Below are 22,560 nucleotides of genomic sequence, written 5' to 3' on the forward strand. Positions count from 1 at the left end.
TTTAGGGTGAGAAATTTTCGAATGAGACCTTGAAGTCTCATTAAAACTACTTTTTTCTTTGTTAAAGAAACTAGTTAAATAGACTATAAGTAGCCTCAAACCTTTTTGTTATTGAAGAAGCTATTTTAAGCCTTTAGCGTATAAATAAGACTGATATGTTACATACTTGGGAAATACAAATATGTTTAACTTACAAAATGCACAATAGAAATAATTTTATTTTTGAGAAACACAATAGAAATATAATTATTAGATATGCAATAATGAAATTAATATGTTTACCAAAGAAATATGACTGTTTGGCTATCGAGCCTCTAATAGTGTACCAGTAATTTCATTGGCTGAGGATGATTGGTTCTTGCTCGATGAAGGCGATTTTTTTCCTATAAAATAAGTAGGCTCTTTAGGTTCAGGTAATGAACTCTCACCGTGCAACATCATGACTATAGATGACATGTTAGGCCGATCCTCAGGATGTTGTTGCAAACATAAGAAACTAATGTGGAGGCAACGTACGATTTCCAATTGGATGCAAGAGTCCTCTAAGCAAGTATCAATGAGTTCTAAAGGCTTGCCTTCTTTCCATAATTTCCATGCCTAAAAAATTTAAAAATTTCCTGTTATTATCTATATCATTATTTGTGAAATGGAGAGTCTACTGTTTTGAGAACTCACATATTTGACAAGGTTTAGACCATGGCTTGGATGGAAAGACCCTCGATTTTTCTTTCCACTTAATATCTCTAACAACAATATTCCAAAGCTAAATACATCAAATTTGACTGAAAATAGACTATCAATGGCATATTCAGGTGCTATATAACCACTGCAAAATATTATTAAGATTGAAACTCTTTGACTAGGACAAAAACTTGATAATAGAGCCTGTTAAGAATACTTACTAAGTTCCAACCACTCTGTTTGTATTTCCTTCAGTTTGATCTCCACCGAAGATTCTAGCCATACCGAAGTCAGAAATTTTTGGGTTCATCTTACTATCAAGTAAAATGTTACTTGCTTTAAGATCTCTATGTACAATCCTCAATCTAGAATCTTCATGAAGATAGAGAAGCCCCCTCGCAATCCCACAAATGATGTTGAAGCGCATAGACCAACCCAAAACTCTAGCTCTTATTTGATCTGGCAAGTTTCTCATTCAATTTAATACTAAGTCCAACATAAACAATAAAACAAGAAATTGGAATCTATTTAAATAAGAATAAAAAATGGACAAATTTTTCCCTCAAACTGGGTCAGGAAAATGTGCTCCACTTGTATTAATTTACATAATTCATTAAATAATTTGAACAAGGCGTATGACTATTAAGTAGATTATGTGACTAAAAAGTAAGGGAGTCAATCTCGTACCGGAGGCTGTACCGATTTGATCAGTGGAACTATTTATTTTGATACCGGTGAATACCGGAGTACCGTTTCGGGTTTACTGTTATTATATATATATATATATATATGTATGTATGTATGTGTGTGTGTGTGTGTGTGTGTGTGTGTGTGTGTGTGTGTGTGTGTGTGCGTGTGCGTGTGTGTGCGTGTGTGTATCTATACTATTATTTAAGGGGCTTTCCCTATTTGGATTCATCATTTTTTTTAGTTCAAAAATACTCCTACATGTTTATGTTTAAGTAGAGATAAAACTAAAGGACAATCTGGTAAAAATGCCACTCTAACTCCCACTAAAACATTGCCTAAAAAATAGGACCACTCTCCTTTTAATTTTCAAATTGTTTTATCTACTTATTATAAATTAGGTTCTTAAAATAAAAATTATATATTTATCTATACTATTATTTAAGGAGCTTCCCTGTTTGGATTACTCATTTTTTAGTTTAAAAATGCTCCTATACCCCTATGCTTAATTAGAGATAAAACTAAAGGACAATTTGATAAAAATGCAACTTTAACTCCTACTAAAACATTGCCTAAAAAATATGACCACTTTCTTGTAAATTTTTAAATTACTTTATCCATTTATAAATTAGATTTTCAAAATAAAAATTATATATAAAAAATAAAATAAAAAACACAATTTTTTTCTACAAAATAAGACCACTAAAAAAAAACTTCATCTCCTGTTAATTTTCAAATTATTTTATTCACTTATAAATTAGATTTTCAAAATAAAAATTATATATATAAAATAAAAAAATACAATATTTTTCCTACAAAATAGGACTACTAAAAAGCTTCATCGCGTGTGATGACGATGAGGCTAGTATATTATAATAAATATAAAAGTTTACCATAAAACATTACCTCAATTCTTAACAAGTTATTCATGATTCTAGACTTTAACATCAATTGAATAAAAAAAAATACAATATAAAAAATAGAAAGATTAATTGTTCATTGCATACTAAAAAAAACAAATAATACTAATAAGTTAATGCAAATAATTTACCATTTTGTCTTTAAAAAAATTCAAAAATTACAAAAAAAAAAGCTTTTTTTTTTCTTTCTATACTGGCCGGTATGGCTAGTACAGCCAGTATTTAAACCGGTATATATATTGGTACGATACATGCTGGCCGGTACTGTATTGACTCCTTACCGTTAAAAGTACACGAGGGTATTTTTTTTATGTTGACACATAGTAGATCGAGGAACTTTTCTCTAAATTGGTTTAGAGAAACTCAGTCCTAAAAAAAACATGAAATTTGGCAAAAATTATTAAGTTTTAAAGAAGTTCAAACCAAAAATGAAGAAGACTAAGCTTCCGTTGGGCATGTATTCATAGATTAGCATGCTCTCCTGTCCTTCAATGCAATAACCCAAAAGTTTGACAAGATTACGATGTTGCAATTTGGCAATCAATGCAACTTCAGTTTTAAACTCATTCAATCCTTGCATAGAACTTTGCGAAAGCCTTTTCACAGCAATTTCTTGCCCATCTGTTAATGTACCCTGAAAATTTTCATATATTAATAGATTTTATTGATATCAGGTATGATGAGACCTGCTTTTTCTATGGTCTAGTATATATAAATCATTTTGTAGATTTACCTTGTATACGAGTCCAAAGCCCCCTTCACCGAGCTTTTTATTGCTTGAAAAGTTGTTAGTGGCAGTGGCTATAGTAGTTAGGTTGAAGAATGGGACCTCTAAGTCTTCACTTTGCCCTTCAATGTTTTGTTCTATCATCACATTGTTCTCCATTTTGTCTGATAAGAGCAAGATGGTCTTCACATTATATAGAAGAACTAAAATTTGACAACTATTAAATTCTTTTTAGACCTATAAATTAATTATACAGCGGAATTATCCTTCGATTTCAAATTAAATCAATTATATGATCCAAAATTTTCAATATTAAGGACCAACAAACAATAGGTCGCCAAGCCTTATTGCAGAATGATAAAAGTGATAAAAGATGAGACACTCGATATAATTTTGAAGTGGAAAATCGATGGAGATCTCACAAAAAGGGTAAAGCACTATATGGAAAACATTTCATATGGGTAAACTATTTTAACTAAGGAAATCAATTACCAAAGGAGTTTTACAATTTTGATAAAAACCGTTATACCTATATTACATAGTCTTAGGAGATAACTCACTATTATGATCAAATCTGGTTTAGAACTTTGAAGTTATTCTTCTATGAATCCCTTCACAAATGACATGTCTGCTTAAACAAACTAGAAACTTTGGCACACTTTAATGTGCTTCCTTGAAGATTTGATCTAATGTGAACTCACTGGAAGAGAGGCTTTGAGGTTTCAAAACTTAGGATCACAATCCTTTTATATGACTAGAAGGATTTTCTCATGAGATCTCATGGGATGAAAGACATGGGTTTTCAATTTAAAGGTGTGTTTCATTGGGTGAAATTAGGGAGGATGGAAAATAGGGGAGAGAAAATATGAGAAAAAAAGAAGAAGGTTTTTTGGTTTCTTTGGTTGGAGTGGAAAATTGACGAGATTTTGGTTGAGTTTTGGTCTTTTCTCCCTAGGACCTCCAAAATATTTTTTCCCCAATTTGGGGTGATTTTAGGAGAGAAAATGGGGAGGAGAGTGGTTAATGAGAAAATGCCAAATCTGCCCTCACTCCACTATGTCAGTGTGCTCAACGTTGTTCTTATTCATTTTTTCCTTTTTCTTTTATAATCAAATCGTGGTTTTTTGTTTCCTTTTCTTTTCTGAATAAATGGTGGGTTTTTTTTTGTACTCGGTAATAACCTTTGGTTCTCAGCCTCAACGATGAGCTTGGCATACGTCAACCAAGAGCAGTTAAAGAGTTCACAATAGTTTGGAAGTAATCACAACTCAAAAGTGCTCAAATCGCTTTGAAAGTGTTGTTGAAAAATGATCTTTGCTCACTATTTTAATAATAACTTTTGATCCACAAAGAAGGGAAGTTTGTTTCATTGGAAATTAGACATCCTAGGCTTCAATTTGGACATAAATTTGCATGATTTGGATTTATATTAAGTGAGTTATGACCGTTTGAAGTCGGGCCATTAGTGCTGTCAAGAATTAGGGTTTTGGAAAGCATGAGTATGCATGGAAATATGGTGCGTACGCACCCTCGACCCTACATATGTACCTTTGTTCCTAGACCTCTAAAACTTCAATTTTAAGGCCCAAAATATTATTCATTGATGTGGGTTAGCCCCTAGACCCTTGAAAATGTTCAAAGACCTCTAAAAAGCTCCAAAAATTCTAGTTTTAACGTTTAAATACTTCGCTTATGTCTCCAATCAAAACCCTAGCTAAAGAGAGTTTATTTTTTCCCTTCATCTTTCTAAAACCTTAATTCTTTTTTTTTTTTTTTTAAATCGCATAGATCTTGGCACATTTTTTAATGATAAAAAAAAACCTCTTTTTGTTAGTTCTAAGGTAAAAAGTTTGTTTTGTAATTGTTTTCAAAACCTTTTTCTAAAGAAATTGTTATTGAGTTGTGATTACTAATTTCTATTGTGTTCTTTTTAATTATCTTGTTATCTCAATCTAATGTCAACATTGTAGACATTGAGGGGTCGGTTAAAAACCTCAAACGGTTATAATTCTTTTGACATGTATTAATTTGATTTTGGGCTAACTATAATCTGTTTTGGTTGTTCTTCTTTCATTATTTTAGTTTTATGTAAGATTGACATGATTATTTATTTAATGTAGTTTATTATACTTATTTGATTTGGTACATGTTTATTTATTTATTTTGATGCTTTGTTTCATTATCTTTATGTTAGTTTAGTGTTTAGGGTTTCTAACATGCTTCTTAATTTCTCTATATTAATATCTTTGTTAACATAAAAATGTGATTTTTACTGTTTATGTGCTGAGGATGCATACATATACTCAATTATGCACGCGCATGTTTTCGAATATGCATACACATGGTTAAGTATGCATATGCAGCCTAAACCTAAATTTAGGCAAATTTCTTATTTTATTTAATTAATTATCAGTTACATGTTTTTCTAATATATTTGAATTTGAATTCTCTATTTGAGGTTAATTATTTATGTTTATTTTGTTATCATATTTTATTTGGTCAATCTTGCCATGTTGGGTTTAATTTGATATTTTTTCCTATTGTGTTTATTTAATTGTTAGTTTTCCATATTAGAATTTGATTTTGGTTTTAGTGTGTTTTCTTTTTTGTTATTGTGTGATATTTAATATGTTGTGTGTGTGTTATTTTGTTAAGTGCATGATGTATGTTTAGCTTAAGAATTAAGGCTCTTTTAATAAACTCTTTAATTAAATATGGCTTAACAACACACAATGGAGGCCAATCCATAAACTGAGTGGTCTTGGGTGTCTAACACTTTCCCAAGCCATACCCAAACTCCGAACCCATAATTTGGTATGCATACCTATGCATGTAAGTGAGCGGCCTAAAATGCCTAATTTGGTTCCTAGACCTAAATTAGGTGGCTACTCCATTTTCACCTTCCGCTTGGTCCACTCCAAGTTGAGGCGTACTTCCCACAAGAAAACCACTCATTGTGGGCGCTTGCACCTGTACCCTCAAACCAAAAAATATGAGAGAAAATTAAAATCTCTTTTATCTTCTCACTTTTCTGTTCTCTCCACATTTTTTATCCCTTGCTCAAACCAACCCTTAAAGTGTTGACTTTCTTCCTCTCTAAAAGTTCTTTCTTTTCGGCTCTCTCATATCAGACCCATTTTAGGTGTTTACATGTAGGGTTAGAATTCTAAAATTGCTTTCTTTTTGCCTCTTAAACGTCAGAATTCTTTTAATAAGCTTATGCAAATTTTCTTTCTTAAGAATGATTTTATATTAAGATCAAATGGTTTGTATGTCACAGCTTTCTTGTTCAACACGTTATTAGCTGCTCTGTACGATTCTAGAAGTTAAATTGCACAACTCTGCGATATCATTTCCAAAGCGGTTAAGAGAAAGTAATATTACCTTTCAAGTTTGTCATTTTGCAAAGGCAGTAGGGAATCGAGAGCACCCCAAAAACTGCGGCTATGGCAACCACAACTATTACTATCACCTTCATCTTTTGCTTGCCTTTAGCTACTTCTTGGTTGAATTCGCAATAAAACAGATGAAAACAAAGATTTTAGTTTGGATTGCATACCAAATACGAATAAGTTGTACTACAGGTAAATTGATGGCACATCGATCAAAATACGAATGGTTGAATTAGCAATAGAAAAGCAAAGATATTTTAGGTACAGCAATGAAGACTATAGGCCCATACCTGGTTCTGAAGCAGGCATTCGTATATATACATCCTGAGTATAATTAGCTGCAGTCGGTTTAATATCAATTAGATCCCCATGCCAGGTGACGCAGCCACTTCCTACATCTCTGATATCTGAGTTTGAGTAAGCCACGCAGGAACAGTTGTTCAAGCATTTGACTTTGCATTCCTCAAGATTCATACTTTGGTTGACCCAAGTATACGTGGTATCTGGAAATTTGTACCCAACAAATTTAACGAACCCAATTTTTTCTTTATCCTGGCAGCTCAATTGCGTACTGCGTACACATCCCTTAGACCACTCGTCTGGATTCCATGTTTCCTCTGACTTAGGCTTGAATCCTTGTATACATTGATAGATAGGTGACTCACCAATGATACAATTTCCATAAACACCACATAAATTGTAAGCATCACATTCGTCTCTTGGAAAATAATAGTACAGGCTCCATTTTCCATCGACCCATATGTAGCGCTCATACCGAGTTTGGTTCATAACTGATCTTGTGATTACAGAATGCTGAATCATGTCGAACATGAAGTATACCTCGTCCTTGTTGGTGACAAAACTGAATTTGTAAACCGCGGTGGACCTTATCTCTGGTGCGCCATTGAAACCAAGGCCATTCCATGGACCAATCCGGAAGAACTCACTGGAGCCTTTCTTCATGACTATCTCAGGGTATTCATGGAGTTCAATCCCCCAACTCAGTTCTCCAGGAGAGGGATCATCTGGACTCTTCCACGCAGTTAAGCGCCTTTCCAGACCAGTCCTTAAGTCCCATCCAAGCTTCATCCCTGCTAGCCAAGTATCAGAAGGATAGTCAAAGCTCTGCCACAAATAATTTTCTGGGTTTTCTTCATCCTCTTCTCTTAATACTAGATTTCCCGAATCTAAAAGCTGTACTATTGAATTCCCGGCTTCTTTTGTTGAATTTGCCGACCAAGCAACAGTTGAATTTTGTTTGAGAAGAACAAGACGACCTGAACTGTTTACCATCAACACGCCAGACGAGTCTGTGATTGGATTGCGCCGGTTTGCTACCCAAACAGCCGTTGGAATTGGGATATTGTTGTACCAAATTCCCAAGTAACGGTTAGTGGAATCTCCTGGACTGAAGAACCCCAGAACAAAGATTCCATCTTTAGAAACCAAGGTTGTGCCCTCACCATCACTAAGGGATTGGGATTGCGTAATGTTGTCAGCGGCATGTGAGAATACAAAGTAGAAAAGAAAAAAACTGGCACTCAAAAACAGAAAAGCAGAGATGTCCATTGCTTTCTGTTCTTTGAGCTCGTAGCCAACATGTTAAAGTGACATTTATTATGATGAGCAAAGGCAATAACATAGAAGGTTATGCATTGACTCAAGCAAGTGGTAGATATTTGAAATTTCTACAATTTGTTGTGAACAAGAATTTCCACATAACTCCCTTTCGTAGATGTCACATTTTGTGTAGTTTCATTTTGTCTTGATCCCAACTATTTCTGCACTAGGATGTGATAGATAGGTGCACAAAGGAATGGAATGGTGAGCATTGAGCACTAGGATTTGGAATTCTACAAAGAAATGAAAAGAATTTATGAATATTCTTTGATTGAAACAGATCAGGAATTGTTTTGTTAGGCATTCAAATGGGAGCCATATTCTTTTTGTCATTTTTTGTAGTTTGATGACTTAATCCAGGCTTATAGACAACTGAGGGACTTGGGATGAAAGAGAAATGTACACTATGCGAAAAATCTCATCTCCACGTTCCATCCTACGCTTCTTTCATTCCTAAATAAAATAAGTAACATATAAATTGAATTTTATAACATTCAGAATATCATATAAATGATAAAATTCACATAAATAAGAATATATCATAAAATTTGAGAATATTGGAGAGATACATTTATTATGATGAGCAAAGGCAATAACATAGAAGGTCATGCATTGACTCAAGCAAGTGGTTGATATTTGAAATTTCTACAATTTGTTGTAGAAATTTCTCCAATTTCTACAATTTGTAGTTCGACATTTTGTCTTGATCCCAACTATTTTTGCACTAGAATGTGATAGAAAGGTCGATAAAGGAATGGAATGGTAAGCACTGAGCACTAGGATTTGGAATTCTACAAAGGAATGAAAAGAATTCATGAACATTCTTTGATTGAAACGGATCAGGAATTGTTTTGTTAGGCATTCAAATGGGAGCCATATTCTTTTTGTCATTTTTTGTAGTTTGATGACTTAATCCAGGCTTATAGACAACTGAGGGACTTGGGATGAAAGAGAAATGTACACTATGCGAAAAATCTCATTTCCACATTCCATCCTACGCTTCTTTCATTCCTAAGAACAATAATTAACATATAAATTGAATTTCATAACATTCAGCATATCATATAAATGATAAAATTCACATAAATTAGAATATATCATAAAATTAGTTAAAGACTTGAATACAAATAGCTGAATATTAAACTCCAACAAAAAGTTTAAGTATATTAATTTCATATATATATATATATATATATATATATATACACATAAATTCAAAGGTTAGCTGAAATCGAATAGGTGACAAATTTTAATTTCATAATTAATTTTTATTATTATTATTTTATAACAATGCATGTATAGAAATTTAATTCTTAGATTTTGCTAATAATTATTTATTTGATAATATGTTTTGGGTGGCTGAAATTATAATTTCTACAAAGAAAATAATCTTAATAAATTATCAAAAACAAAATTTTATCCTAATATTGGTACAATTAATCATTGTTAAGTTTTATTAATTTTTTTTAGTTTACATTTTTTTCGTGTTCTGGATTGTTCCTATGTTATATTTATGATTGTTTCTATAATAAATAAAAATATAATTACAAAATACATTGCTCATTATTAGATTAGTTTAAATTGTAAAAAACAATTAATAAAACCACCATAAAAATAATTATCATGCGCAACGCGCGGGTTCACAGCTAGTATATAATAAAATTAGAGAATATTGGAGAGATGTACCTCGATGAGCATTGTGATAGAAAGGTCAACAAAGGAATGGAATGGTGAGCACTGAGCACTAGGATTTGGAATTCTACAAAGGAATGAAAAGAATTCACGAATATTCTTTGATTGAAATGGATCAAGAAATTGTTTTGTCACACATTCAAATGGGAGCCAATTTATATTTATTTGAATTATTTTAGTCAATTTTTATATTTTTACTAATTTAATATATTTATTTATTTATAAAATAATTATTAAATTAATTATGAAATTATCACTATTCGACTTCAGTTCAACCTTGGTTCACTCTTAAAAACATTGAATGTCTCCCTTTTATAGTTCTTTGAACAATCCGGGATTCAAAATCACCATTAATGGTATAACAAATCGAAGAGCAAATTATAGAGAGAGATCGCAACTTTTCCTTTCTTTGTTTCTCATGAAAAAAGTATATGGGAAAATGGTTTTTTTTTTTCCCCAAATTTGGTAGGTTGTGGTTGGTCATGATTATTGAGAGTTGAAGTTGTTTGGTTGTTGACGATAAACTGGTCATGAATGTTTTAGGGTTTGAGAAGTTAGTTGTTAGTTGGAGCTTGTGTGTGTGTTTTTTTTAATTATTTCACTCTTTGTTATTGGAACAATTTTACATTGTAGGTACTGCATATATTCACCAATTGTAGGAGATAAGGTCCCAAATTTTGCAGATTTAATTTTTAACTTGCCCCAATGAAAAATTATTTATTTCTTTTAATAATTAAAGTACTATACAAAGAATAAACAGAGGGTTTATGATATTGTATGTATTTAAATTATAGATGGGAAATTTTATCCAAACAAAAACACTTGTCTCATTTATAGAGGGGTGCACAAAAAGTGTAATGTATTCAAAAAGTGTAGCAAATATTCTCTTGCAATCTTGTTTTGTTTTTGAGTAGCTGTTTGTTTATTTTATTTTAGTCATGCAAGAGGAGTGCACATTGCATTGAAGTGTGCATTGCCGTTTGTTGTTTGACTAATACATTTTTCATATAAGGTTTTGTAGTTCTATTTTAAAGATCAATGAGCACTAGCCTTTTTAGACATTGAATATAGACTTCCAAAGATATTCTTGCTATTTTTCTACTTGAAATTTCCAATGTTGTATGAAATTGGTACTTCTCTTTAAGGAGGTGAATGAACAGCTAGCCAAGGAAAGACAAAACGTGGCCTTGAGTAAGAGAAGATTGTTGAACCATTCAAAAGGAATTAATAAGGATAAATATTTAATACTCACAAATAAGAATAAATACAATTCTAATAAATGCATTTATTTCATTCCATATATGAGCTCCTTAACATTTGGCACATACATTGCAATTATTAGCAAAAAAACTTAAAAGTCTAATAGCATTTATTTTAAAAAGATTACTTTAAAATTTAAGTTTTAATATTATAGGTATTACATTTACATTCATAAAGAAAACAAAAATCTATTACAATTCTAAACTTATCTATAAATACTATATAATCAAAGTCGTGGACTTTATGTTGACTTCATGAGAGCTTTCCATATCAGTTTTGCAAGCCTTGCAAATTTATACCTCAGTTATTTATCTATTTGTTATTTTTAATGTTTATTTTCAGCTCCCAGCTGCCCCAAATTTTCTTTTCAATTCTTTCTCTCTGTTTCTAACCTACAAAGTCGATCACTTCCCCTCCTTCAACTAAGCCAAAACCCACACTGGATTCATCATTCTCTCAAGTCCCAACCAAAAGATGTAGAGAAAGATATGGAAAAATCCAATATGGTTCTAACTCCTTTGTTGAAAACACACTCTGTACTTCCTCTTCTTCTCATTCTAAATCTCATACTCTTCTTCTTCTTCTTCAAAAACAAAGTCATGATTTTTTTTTTTTTAAGGCTGACATCAATCAGTTGTTGAGTCTGATCATCTTTCTTTGTGAGCTTATCACAATGCCTCTGATATTGATCATTAATATAGATCTACTATGTTGCTCAAACCTTGATTTAGTTTTATGCCTAGAACTATTTGGAAAATTAAAATAAGAATTTTTTTTTTTTTTGCTCTTATAATGTTTTATATGTTAGTAATTGTGGCCATTATGGACTATTTTGGTGAATTTTGGCCAAAGTTCAATGAAGCCATCTTTTTAGAAAGAAAAAACAGTAGAAGAAATTTGTAGCTATGGACTATGGTTGATGAAGCTCCAGTAAATTTTGCAAACCTTTTCACAAGATTATATATGAACCACACCGAAAGTTAAATTTGTTGACCATTCAAAAATCTAGGATGAATACAGAATTTAAAAAAAAAGGGATAAATACAAAGTTATTTGAACAAACCATCTAAAAGAATACTTTAGTTTTGCCTCTACCTCATTTTAAAAAAAAAAACTTATGTTGGCGGCTTGGAGTTGGTCTCGGAAGGAGACTCATTTTTTTACTCTCTCTCTCTCTCTCTCTCTCTCTCTCTCTCTCTCTCTCATTTCTTAATATTCGACATCTAGACTCCCTAATTAGTTTGGTCTCCTTTTCCTTCTTTTTTCCTCTTCTTCTTTACATCTTTGTCTCCTTCATTTCTAAATCTCGAAGTTCAAGATAATGCTTTCTTTACAAGTTACAGTTTATTGGTTTGCTTCAAATCTTGTCCTACCACATGTATGGTTCACAATTCAAGTGTCCAAAAGTGAAAACAGAGTTCTATTCCACTATGACTTTTCTTCTTCTCTTTACATATTACATTTTTTTAAGATTAGTTCCAAACCTCATTTTTTCCGTTGGATTAATAGCCATCACTCATTGCTTTTTTTTATAATAATAAAAAAATTCACGTTGGCTCATGTCACTACTAGGCTACTCCTTCCCACAAATCAATAACCCACTAAAATACATTTACTATTTTATATTTTCATTTTTGCATTTCATTTGTTTTGGTGGTCAATGGCATTTTACTTCAGATTTGTATGCTAACAAAACACACTTTTTTTTTTTTTTTCCAAAAGTGTTATGTCCATAATATTTTTGCAATACTTTCGCAATAAATTACATGTGGTAAGTTGTCATTGCTTCTAATTTTTATCTACAACTTAAATTATGTTTTAGCCCACTCATAACAACCTACCACTTAGGATTTATTGTAAAAGTGCTGTGAAAATATTGTGGACATAGTATCTCTCTCTCTCTCTCTCTCTCTCTCTCTCTCTCTCTCTCTCTCTCTCTCTCTCTCTCTCTCTCTCTCTCTCTCTCTCTCTCTCTCTCTCTCTCTCTGTGTAACAACTTATTCTTATCTACTTATTACCAAAATAACTTTAACTATTTACTAGCCTAAGATACTCTAAACTTTATTGTGCTAAAAAGACATAAGCTTAAATATTAGGTGAGTCCAACAACTATATAGCTCCTGTTTCTCCTCATTTCAAAATTGGACATGGCACTGGCCTTTTTTCAAAGCCACCAATTATGAAGGTTTGGACATTATTTTTAGCAACAGTCATGTTTCTCCTATTATAGTCCATACTAAATTAATTCCTTGCCAAGGAAACCCATTGTGAATGGCTGCCATGCTCTATTGAGTTTTACACTCTTATCACAAACTATGGATCAAGGATATGATTGCGGAGTTTGCCAACTCACAGTTGTTGGCATCAATTGGGTTGCAAGAATCATTCTTGAAGCAGATTTCGGATGTGTTAGACAAAATTCATGCTTTTTTGTGAAATAGGTAGGACATATATCCTATGAGACAATTTCTAGATAGTGTAATAATTAAGCATAAGCGTTGGAGTTCTATCGCTTTTGAATTTTATTATTAAAAAAAAAAACTATTTAGGATGTTTCATAAATATTTCATTTTTGGATTTTTTTCGTACATCGCACAGGTTAGCAATTAGTATATATAAAAGTAGAGACCTGATATGGGAAGTATATGAGATCTTGCCAAGTGGCGCTCTAACTTTGCATTTAGCCTTTTTTTACCTCTTTCATTAAGTTTTTCAAGATCAATATGTGCTGTGATGATCCCAAGTGTTTTCACTTTTCAGTTTTCTATTAAAATGTTAGAATACACAATTTGACTGATTCGCCAATATTTCATTTTTTTTTTCTTTTTTTGATGAAGTTTCATACTTTTCTCACAACCCATAATTTTGAGTAAATTTTGTGTTCTTGAAATTTTCTTAGCACAATCCTTCAAACGGTCCCATTATTTTTTCAAAAAAGACCTTTCTTTCGAAGAAATTGTATTAATGCAATCCTTCTATGTACAACTCTCTCTCTTTCCCTTTCCCTTCCCTTACTTTTTCTTCCCTTCTTTCCTTTTCATCTCCCTTACAACCAAACAGGATATTAGTTTCCAAATTCAGTAAAAAAAGAAAAAAGAAAAAAAGAGTGTTTTGAGGATATTAATAAAAAGAGTCTGAATTTGGTAAGAATGGGGTGTAAAATTTATGTTTTACACTATCTAATAAAAGACTGTCACATTAGCTTTTTACTTAAAACGCAGTACATCATACCGCAATTAATAACATCTTAATAAACTCCCAATTTTGTTGAATTTTCATATGAGTATTATAATTGATTGAGTGTGGTTGTGCTTATTCTTTAATATGTGATAAGATGATGTGGCATGTTGGGATTGGAGAGTATAAAACTTGGGTTTTAAACCACATCCTTATTGAATTTAATCTTTAATAAAAATATGTAAAAAAACATGTTTAATTACCATTTTAGTCTTTAACACTTGTACTATGTGTCAAAATGGTTTTTAACATCTTAAACGTGTCAATTTTGTTTCTAAACTTTTTGTATTGTGTCAAAATAATCCTTATTATTAAGCGGTACATGAAAAAGACTTGATATATCTAACATTAATATCAAAATAAATTTTTTATGCCATCTAAGCTATCCTTTGAATTATCACGTGTCTTTAATTAGAAAATAAAATAAAATATTTAAAAATATATTATTTGCATCTCCATAAGTAAATGAGATGTTATTTTATTAGCAGAAATTGAAAATTTCTTTTCTTTTATTTTCCTCTACTTTCTCGGCAACCAAATGGGGTTTAAGTATTGACTTTTTAGTTAAAGTGCTCATGAACATCACCTAAAAAACATACTCTTTACCTAATTTTAAAATGAAAATTAAAATTAAAAAAAAAACTAAAAGCCAAATGTCCATTTTTTACATTATCATTTTTTTAAGAAGTTAAAGTTATTACCAATTATATTATAAAAATCTTGTAAATTAACATGGTAATGAACATAATTAGTGTCATGTCTGTAAGTGCACACTTGCACCTGGACCCAAAGACAACTACGGGCTCAGGCCCAATAAGCCTTAGACAATAAAATTTGTAGAGCGTGGGCTTGTAACCTAGATTAGAAGTGCTGAGAACTTAATAACGGGCTAAGAGTTACAAACACATGTAAATAACAAAAGATAACTGAAAATAGGCCTCCTCGGACGTTAGCCGAGGACCATTTCTGTATTATCGCTATTTCTTCCTTAAAAGTTACAATTTTTAGTTTCTTTCTTTATTGGCGATCCCCCCCCCTTTTCTCTGGCCTCCACCCCCCTTAAATACTTCCTTCCCTGATACTTTTTGGACAGTGACTAGAAGTTTCAGCCTTACTGTTCAAGGGTCACTTCCCCATTAATGCGGCCAGGGAGGTAGGTGCAGAGCCTTTAATGCGGAGGTGGCAGCCTTTGCACTTGATATTTTCTTTAACACTGGTGCATCTAGAAGGTTCAGGGTGCCCCCTTTTAACCATTAGTCTTTCCAGAGTTATACCTTGACCTTCATAATGAAGTTTTGAGTTCTCTTGGATTTGTCCGAGGAGAAGCTCGTTCTCGGCTGTACCCTCGGATCCTCGGCGTATGGGCCAATTCGTAGAGTTTAATTCTGGAGTAGGTCGGCCCTCCATGCTACAGTCCAAAGGCCCATATGCCCATTTGGGTCTTTTTACCCCCCACAATGTCAACAAGGTAATAAATCAATTTCCTAATTTTATCTCTATTTTGTGTTTTAAAAATTGATACATCCATTTAATAAAAATAGTGTGTAACCCTATGCATATGCACATGTACATTTAAAAATAATCACAAGTATATATGTGTGTGTGTGTGTGTGTGTGTGTGTGTGTGATTTAGAATCTAATTGGATTTAGACTCTTCAGTTTTTGTACCCAATAATTCACTTGCTATAAAAATTAAAAAAATTAGATGAGACACATGACGCAAAATTGAACTCCAGTGTATACGGTGTCAAATTTCATTGTCTCCTATTACATCAATCTAGCTTGTAACCTCGTGTATATGCATGGATACATTTAATGATATACAATAAAATAAATAATATAATTCCTATATATATAATTTAAATATTGTTGATAGTCATTTTTAAATTTAGTTAACTCTTTTAAAATTTTTATAAGGATACTATTAGGTATAAAATGTAAATTGTCCATTTTTTTAAATTATTGTGAAACATTATATATTTTTTTTTATGCTTCATTTATTCTAGACTATTTGGTTTTTGTATTTAACAACTCACTTGGATGAATATTTATAATGTGGTTCCACATTTTATTTTAAAATTAAGAAATAAAACTCTTTAAGAATAAATAGTTTAACGCATATGACGCAAAATTGGAATTCCAATTTGAAATTCAATGGTTTCTCTCAGCTTCACCTATTAATATATATATAGATGAGTGTTTAATTTTTATCGCAAAGAATTGAATAGTACAGTTTTTGGGCCATGGTCTCAACTACAACTCTCAATCATGTTGGACTTGGATGACACCTTTCACAATGTATCATTATAAGATGCAGAAAAATTTGGAGTGTACACAACGTTTAATATGGATAGGAAGAAATTTCATCATATTCCAATTGGTTAGGTTAGTAAGGGACCTATTCCAATTTAATGATCCTAGAATTTTGTATACAAGTAATAATCAAGGAAACTTCCGCCTAAAATAAGTTAGACTTTTAGCAAGAGAAAAAATTGATGTTTAGACAAATTAAGCTAAGGCCGATCAAAATGGACCATATTCTTAATTTCTTATCTCGATTTGTTCCATGCACGAGACTTACAGTCAATGCTTGGTGTATAAAAGTTGAACATCTTATCTACGTCAATCCTCTAAAAGCTTGAGAAAAAATTCATTTAAACCAACACAATATAAATTATAAAGGAATCAAAGAAGAATTGTCAAAGATACTGAAAATTTAATTTGTGCTTAAATTATTATAAGGATGAATACAATAGCAATAGTCTTTTTTTTTAATAAAAAATAAAAATAAAAATAAAATCTATGCTTAATTTGTACGTATGATAAATTCCTATCACAAAGTTTTTTGAGACTCATGTTGATTACCTCTTTCCTTAAGTTTTTTTTATTCTTACCAAAAAATTTACATTAACTTATATTACTATTATCTTTAGTCTCTCATTAATTGTCTAAGCTTACACCACACTTTTCTCTCTTCTTTATGTCTTTTAGCATACTCACCATTTTAATATTTTAAAAAAGCAAAATAATAATAATTAAGGACTAATAGTAATAACTAACCAAATAAGACCCTGAAGAGAGATAGAAAGACACAAAAATGATGTGGATTGTTAAATAAAATGCATTGTTTCATTACATATTACCAAAATAAAATACTTGAAACTAACAAAACATTTGAAAGAGAGAGAAAGAGAAATTTGAGGGGTCGTTGCCTCTGTCATATTGGCCTCCCACCACCATTAAGACGTCGAAACCCCTATGGGTAATTTTTTTCTATTTAAATTAGGGGATTAAATATGATTTAGGTTTGGATAATTTGGTTTGATAGTTTTTGTTTTAGGAATATAAGTAGAGAGAATATTTGGTACGCAATATAAAGCTATATTCTACCATAGTTTTAAATCATTTATAAGACACATACATGCACACTTGCCCATACTATCGATAAGTGGAAGACAATGAGAGAGTTAGACATACTTTCATTTTATAGTATGAAATATGGAAACACAACACAAATTAGTTGATTTTTATGATCTCGTTACTCTTTTGCATTTATTTTTGGTTTCATGATTTAAAAATAATAATAATCATTCCTTGATAAGGCTATAAATATGCAGTGAAACTACTAAATTAATTTTCAATATCTCAAAATGTATATGTTTCTTTACTCTAATTTAGTTTACTATTTATTTATAAGATATGTACAACACTATTTGGTTTCTCAAAAAAAAAAAAAACACTATCTAAAACCGTCTTATATAAAATATTACAAAACTATCCGTGCATCGCACGAGCAGCTTACTAGTAAACAATAAAAATTAGAGTTATCAATTATTTCACATTAGAATGTCAAAACTCCCAAATCTTTACTATGGGTAAACCTTAAATGGCTACAATTGTACAGAATCCACAACCATTCACCCAAATAGGTCTATCAAAGCAAAACTCATAAACATTATCACAAGAATATCACTTCCAAAACTTAAATTACAAAAACCTCTAGCAAAATATGAAAACCTACAAAAAGTATAAAAGCTCTTACCTTAAATAAAATGAGATGTAGGAGCTTAAGAGCTTTTTATAGAGCTCTTTTAGTAAAACTCACTGGAGATAATGGTGGAGGCGGGGGAGTCATGCACGGGTGGGAGAGTGAGGGAGTGTGAAAGAGGATTGTTGGGTGTTTGAGACCAAATGAAAGAGAAAAAGAGAACAAAGTGAGAAGAGAGGAGAGCTAGCCGGACAAAGGGGAGATATTTTGAGAGAAAAGGAGTGGTGGGGAATTAAGAGGTAAGTGGGTGGGGCTCACGTGGGTAAAAAATCTGACCATTTTTTTTTTTTAAATAAAAAGTAGGCTTGGGCATTACACTAACATTGTCAGTGGAAGAAGGAAAATAAGGTTGACCTCTCTTTAAAGAAGAGGGCAAAGGAATATGTTTTGGCAGCAAAGTTTCTGACTGATTGGAACATCAATATGGAGGTGGTGGCTCGTACTTTCTAGCCACTCTAGAGTACAAGAGGCAATTTCGAGGTTAATGGCATTGGTAATAACAAGGTGCTGTTTGATTTCGAGCTTGAAGTCGATGCTGAAAAAGTCCTTATAGGGGAACTGTGGACCTTTAATACACACTTGGTTGTTTTGGAATGTTACGATGGTTCTACGCCAATACAAAATTTGCACTTTAAAACAACCTCCTTCTGGGTTCAAATACATGACTTTCCTTTTTCGTATTTGACAACAGAGGTAGATCTAAGCATTGGGGAAACACTTGTTGCCGTACCAATCCTCAAGGATAGTTCAGAGATGAGAGGGGGCAATTTCATGCTAGTTAGGGTGGCAATTGACATTACAAAAGCTTTGTGCAGAGGAAGACGTGTTTCATGGAGTTTGGAGTCTGAGGGGTGGGTGTCATTCAAATACGAGCGGTTACCTAATCTATGCTATTGGTGCGGGTAGCTATCCCACGATGACAAGGATTGTACGCTCTGGTTACAAAGCAAAGGTTCTTTGGTAGTGGAGGATAGACAGTTTGGACCACAGATCAGAGTGGCGCAATTTAACCAGCGGAAGAAAACGGTGGTGAAGGTGCATGGATATGAAACTTCAGCACATAGATTGTGAACGATGTAAATAGATAGGAAGGAATTCATTCAAGTTTTAAATTGTGTCTTTATGTGTAAGGGGCCTTCTTCTCTTCCATTTTAAATCCTCTCATTCTCTCCCATTTTAATTTAAATGACTAACACATAGCAAACAAACAATCCAAGGGTTAAAAAAACCTAGTTCATATTAAGCTCTCTCGGACAAAATGGGCAATTAACCATAGATGCGGAAGAATATAGTTAGTAGGCATTGGTTTGAAAGTATATATAATAGTAACATCTCGACTCTTAGAGAATCGATTTTCAGCCTATAAATCGACTCTTACATACTCGATTTACATGTTTTGATCAGATCTGATGTGGCGCTTTTCCACGTGGCGGCCACCTGGAAATCGACTTTTAGAGAGTCGATTTATATAGCGACTCTTAAATAATCAGTTTATATGTGACGTGTACAATACGTGGAAGCTACCTGAAGTTAGTTGATCCACCTGGAAACCAAGTCTTTGAGACTCGATTTCTAATTGGGGTTTTTCAAAATCTACCCAAGTCTAGCCTCTCGCACAACAGACCCAGACCTCTCGCGCCTCTCTCCACTCTCTGTCACTCACCCTCTCACTCTCGCAGACCTCTCGCAGACCTCTTGGCGTCTCTCTCACAACCTCTCCACCCTCTCACGCTCTCGCCTCTCCACCCTCACACACCCTCTCACGCTCACGCCTCTCTCACTCACCCCCTGAGCTGTCACTCACTCACTCACTCAGTCTCCACTCTCAAGCACCCTCACCACTCTCCACTCTCACTCAGTTCTCAAGTATGTTTTCTTAATTGTTTGATTTTTTCATGTGGGTTTGTGGTTTTTGTTCGAAAATTATGATTGAACTGCTTGTTTCGTGTGGTACTCTATTTCGAAAATTATGATTGATTTTATTTAGTGTCACGTTTGATAGAGAAAGGTTTGATGATAAGCATGTAAATAAGTTACGTTTGTTTATTGAAGAGAATGACTCGGCAGGAGGTGTGTAGGCAGTGGTCGTATTTGTAACATGCTGGACACCAATATCATCGTCCGCATCACCTTCATCATGGCACTCCATATTTTCCTCTTCAAAATTGGAAGCAAGTTCATGGTCATCCACATCCTTCTCAAAGTCGCCTCGCTCAATCCTCTCTTCGTACTCATCCATATCATCAAGATTTTCATCATTATTCGCAAACTGATCTTCGTCCTCCACCCCTAAATATGTCTCTTGAGGTTGAAGTGTTTCACTAGTATTGGCAGCATAATCTTGAGATGGGAATGTGTAACCTCCCATTGTAGTGCATGCATCGTCTAATTGCAAAGATGTAGTTGTTTGTTGCTGCAACTCCTCGACATCAACTTCTGCGAGCGGCTTGGAACTTACGTACAACTCAGCAGCATTTACTTGGGGTATTTTATGGATTCTTTTAAACATGACATTTACATGTTTATCTTCTTTGATCGCCATGTACTTGTAATTTATCCGCTCATGAAGGACTTCTTGTGGGTAACGATAAATAATATTTATGTCATAACAAGTAGGGCTCAAACTCAGTTCTTTCATTATTTTCATCTTCAAATCATTCAATGTCTTCAACTTACAACGTATCATCATGTAATAGCATTCGATACTCCGCCCTTGAAATGCGAATCCGTCAATCTGTTCAGGATTGAAAAGGGGACCACCGTAGTATACATTTATGTCAATATTCTTCAGAGATTGTGAACCTATTAAAGTCAAGGGTAATATGTTAGTGACATATTTTAACACAATTACAAAACATTTTTATGTACTCAAAGTAGGAAAATTACAACTTCTTACATCCAACACACCCCACATTTGCATATACTCACTCCACATCACATACAAACACACTCAATCATTATCATTTCATACTCAAACAAATAAAAAAACTAAAGACAACACTTACCCCCACTACAAAATTTCAAATCATTCTAACAAAAAAATAATAACAAATATTAAACCAAACAACAACAAAAATAGCCATGATAAAAGCCTAACAATACAAATATATATCTTAAATATTTTTTACTTCTTATAAAAAGAAAATTAAAAAAAAGCCTAGCATATATACCCTAACTTGTTACATCATATGCATATACAAACCCCACATTAACATATATACTCAATCATTACCATTTGTTTCTAAACCAAAAAAAAAATTCATTAATCATACTCAAATTAAAAAAAAAAAAAAAAAAAACTAAATGCACAAATATTCAAATCATTCTATAAAAAATATAAAGAAAAATTACAAACCAAACAAAAAAACTAATGATACATACCCATAAAAAACCTAACATTACATATATGTAACTAACAACTACCCATAAAAAAACCCTAACATTACATATATATAACTAACAACTATTCAAAAAAAAAAAAAAACTAACAACTAGAGAGAGTGTATAAAAACCTTACTTGACATGAGAATGTGTAAATGGAGGGTGAGTTTGATTTGAAGTTTTCTATGAGAGTGAGAGAGAAAGAGTGAGACAGGAAGAGAGAGCTGCTGGGTTTTTAGGTGTGGCAAACGGCAAAACCCAGAAAATAGGTATGTTATGATAAAAAGAAGCTGCCCTAACCACGTGGAAGAAAGGGGACCAACTATTGAAAATCGAGTCTCTGAGACTCGATTTTCCTTTTTGAAAACCGAGTCTATGAGACTCGATATCTACTTGGAGTTCCCGTTCATCCAACTGGCAGCATATAATAGTATTTAATTCTTCGCATATAAATCGACTCTCTAAAAGTCGATTTCCAGGTGGCCGCCACATGGAAAAGCGCCATATCAGATCTGATCAACCCACGAAAATCGACTATCTAAGAGACGATTTATAGGCTTAAAATCGACTCTCTAAGAGTCGAGATGTTAGTATAACATATACTTCCAAACAAGTGCCTACTAACTATATTCTTCAACAGTTATGGCTAATGGGCCATTTTCTCCAGCTCTCTCTCACTTTGTTCTCTTTATCCCTCTTATCTACCTCTTTATAGCTCTCAACTTTTGGTGGATAGTGGTAGTTTGGAGTTAAGCTGTAATGCCCCCAGTTTAAGAAAAAGAAAAAATACATGGTCAAATTTTTGGACCCCACATGCCCCACCTACCCCTTCATCCCCCACCGCTCATTCTCACAAATATCTTCTCTCTTGGCCAACCATATCTCTTCCTCTCATTTGTTTTCTCTCTTGTCTTC

At 32.7% G+C, this 22,560-nt stretch overlaps 1 protein-coding gene across 2 annotated transcripts; it reads right to left on the minus strand.

Moving 5' to 3' along the window:
* Positions 1-303: 303 nt before the first annotated feature.
* LOC142641362 (G-type lectin S-receptor-like serine/threonine-protein kinase At4g27290) lies at positions 304-8,117 on the minus strand. Of its 2 annotated transcripts, XM_075815782.1 has the most exons (7): positions 6,698-8,117; positions 6,400-6,513; positions 3,022-3,179; positions 2,712-2,922; positions 903-1,140; positions 676-826; positions 304-597 (listed from the first exon to the last, which is right to left on the minus strand). In XM_075815782.1, the coding sequence occupies exons 1-7, from the start codon at positions 7,974-7,976 to the stop codon at positions 304-306; spliced, it is 2,445 nt and encodes an 814-aa protein (XP_075671897.1). In that variant the 5' UTR covers positions 7,977-8,117. The 2 variants fall into 2 exon arrangements, with proteins under 2 accessions (XP_075671897.1, XP_075671896.1); XM_075815781.1 differs by lacking the exon at positions 304-597 and having other exon boundaries at positions 688-782.
* Between the last annotated feature and the right edge of the window lie 14,443 nt (positions 8,118-22,560).

This window comes from Castanea sativa, chromosome 6, assembly GCF_040712315.1.
Source record: "Castanea sativa cultivar Marrone di Chiusa Pesio chromosome 6, ASM4071231v1".
Classification (NCBI taxonomy): Eukaryota; Viridiplantae; Streptophyta; class Magnoliopsida; order Fagales; family Fagaceae; genus Castanea; species Castanea sativa.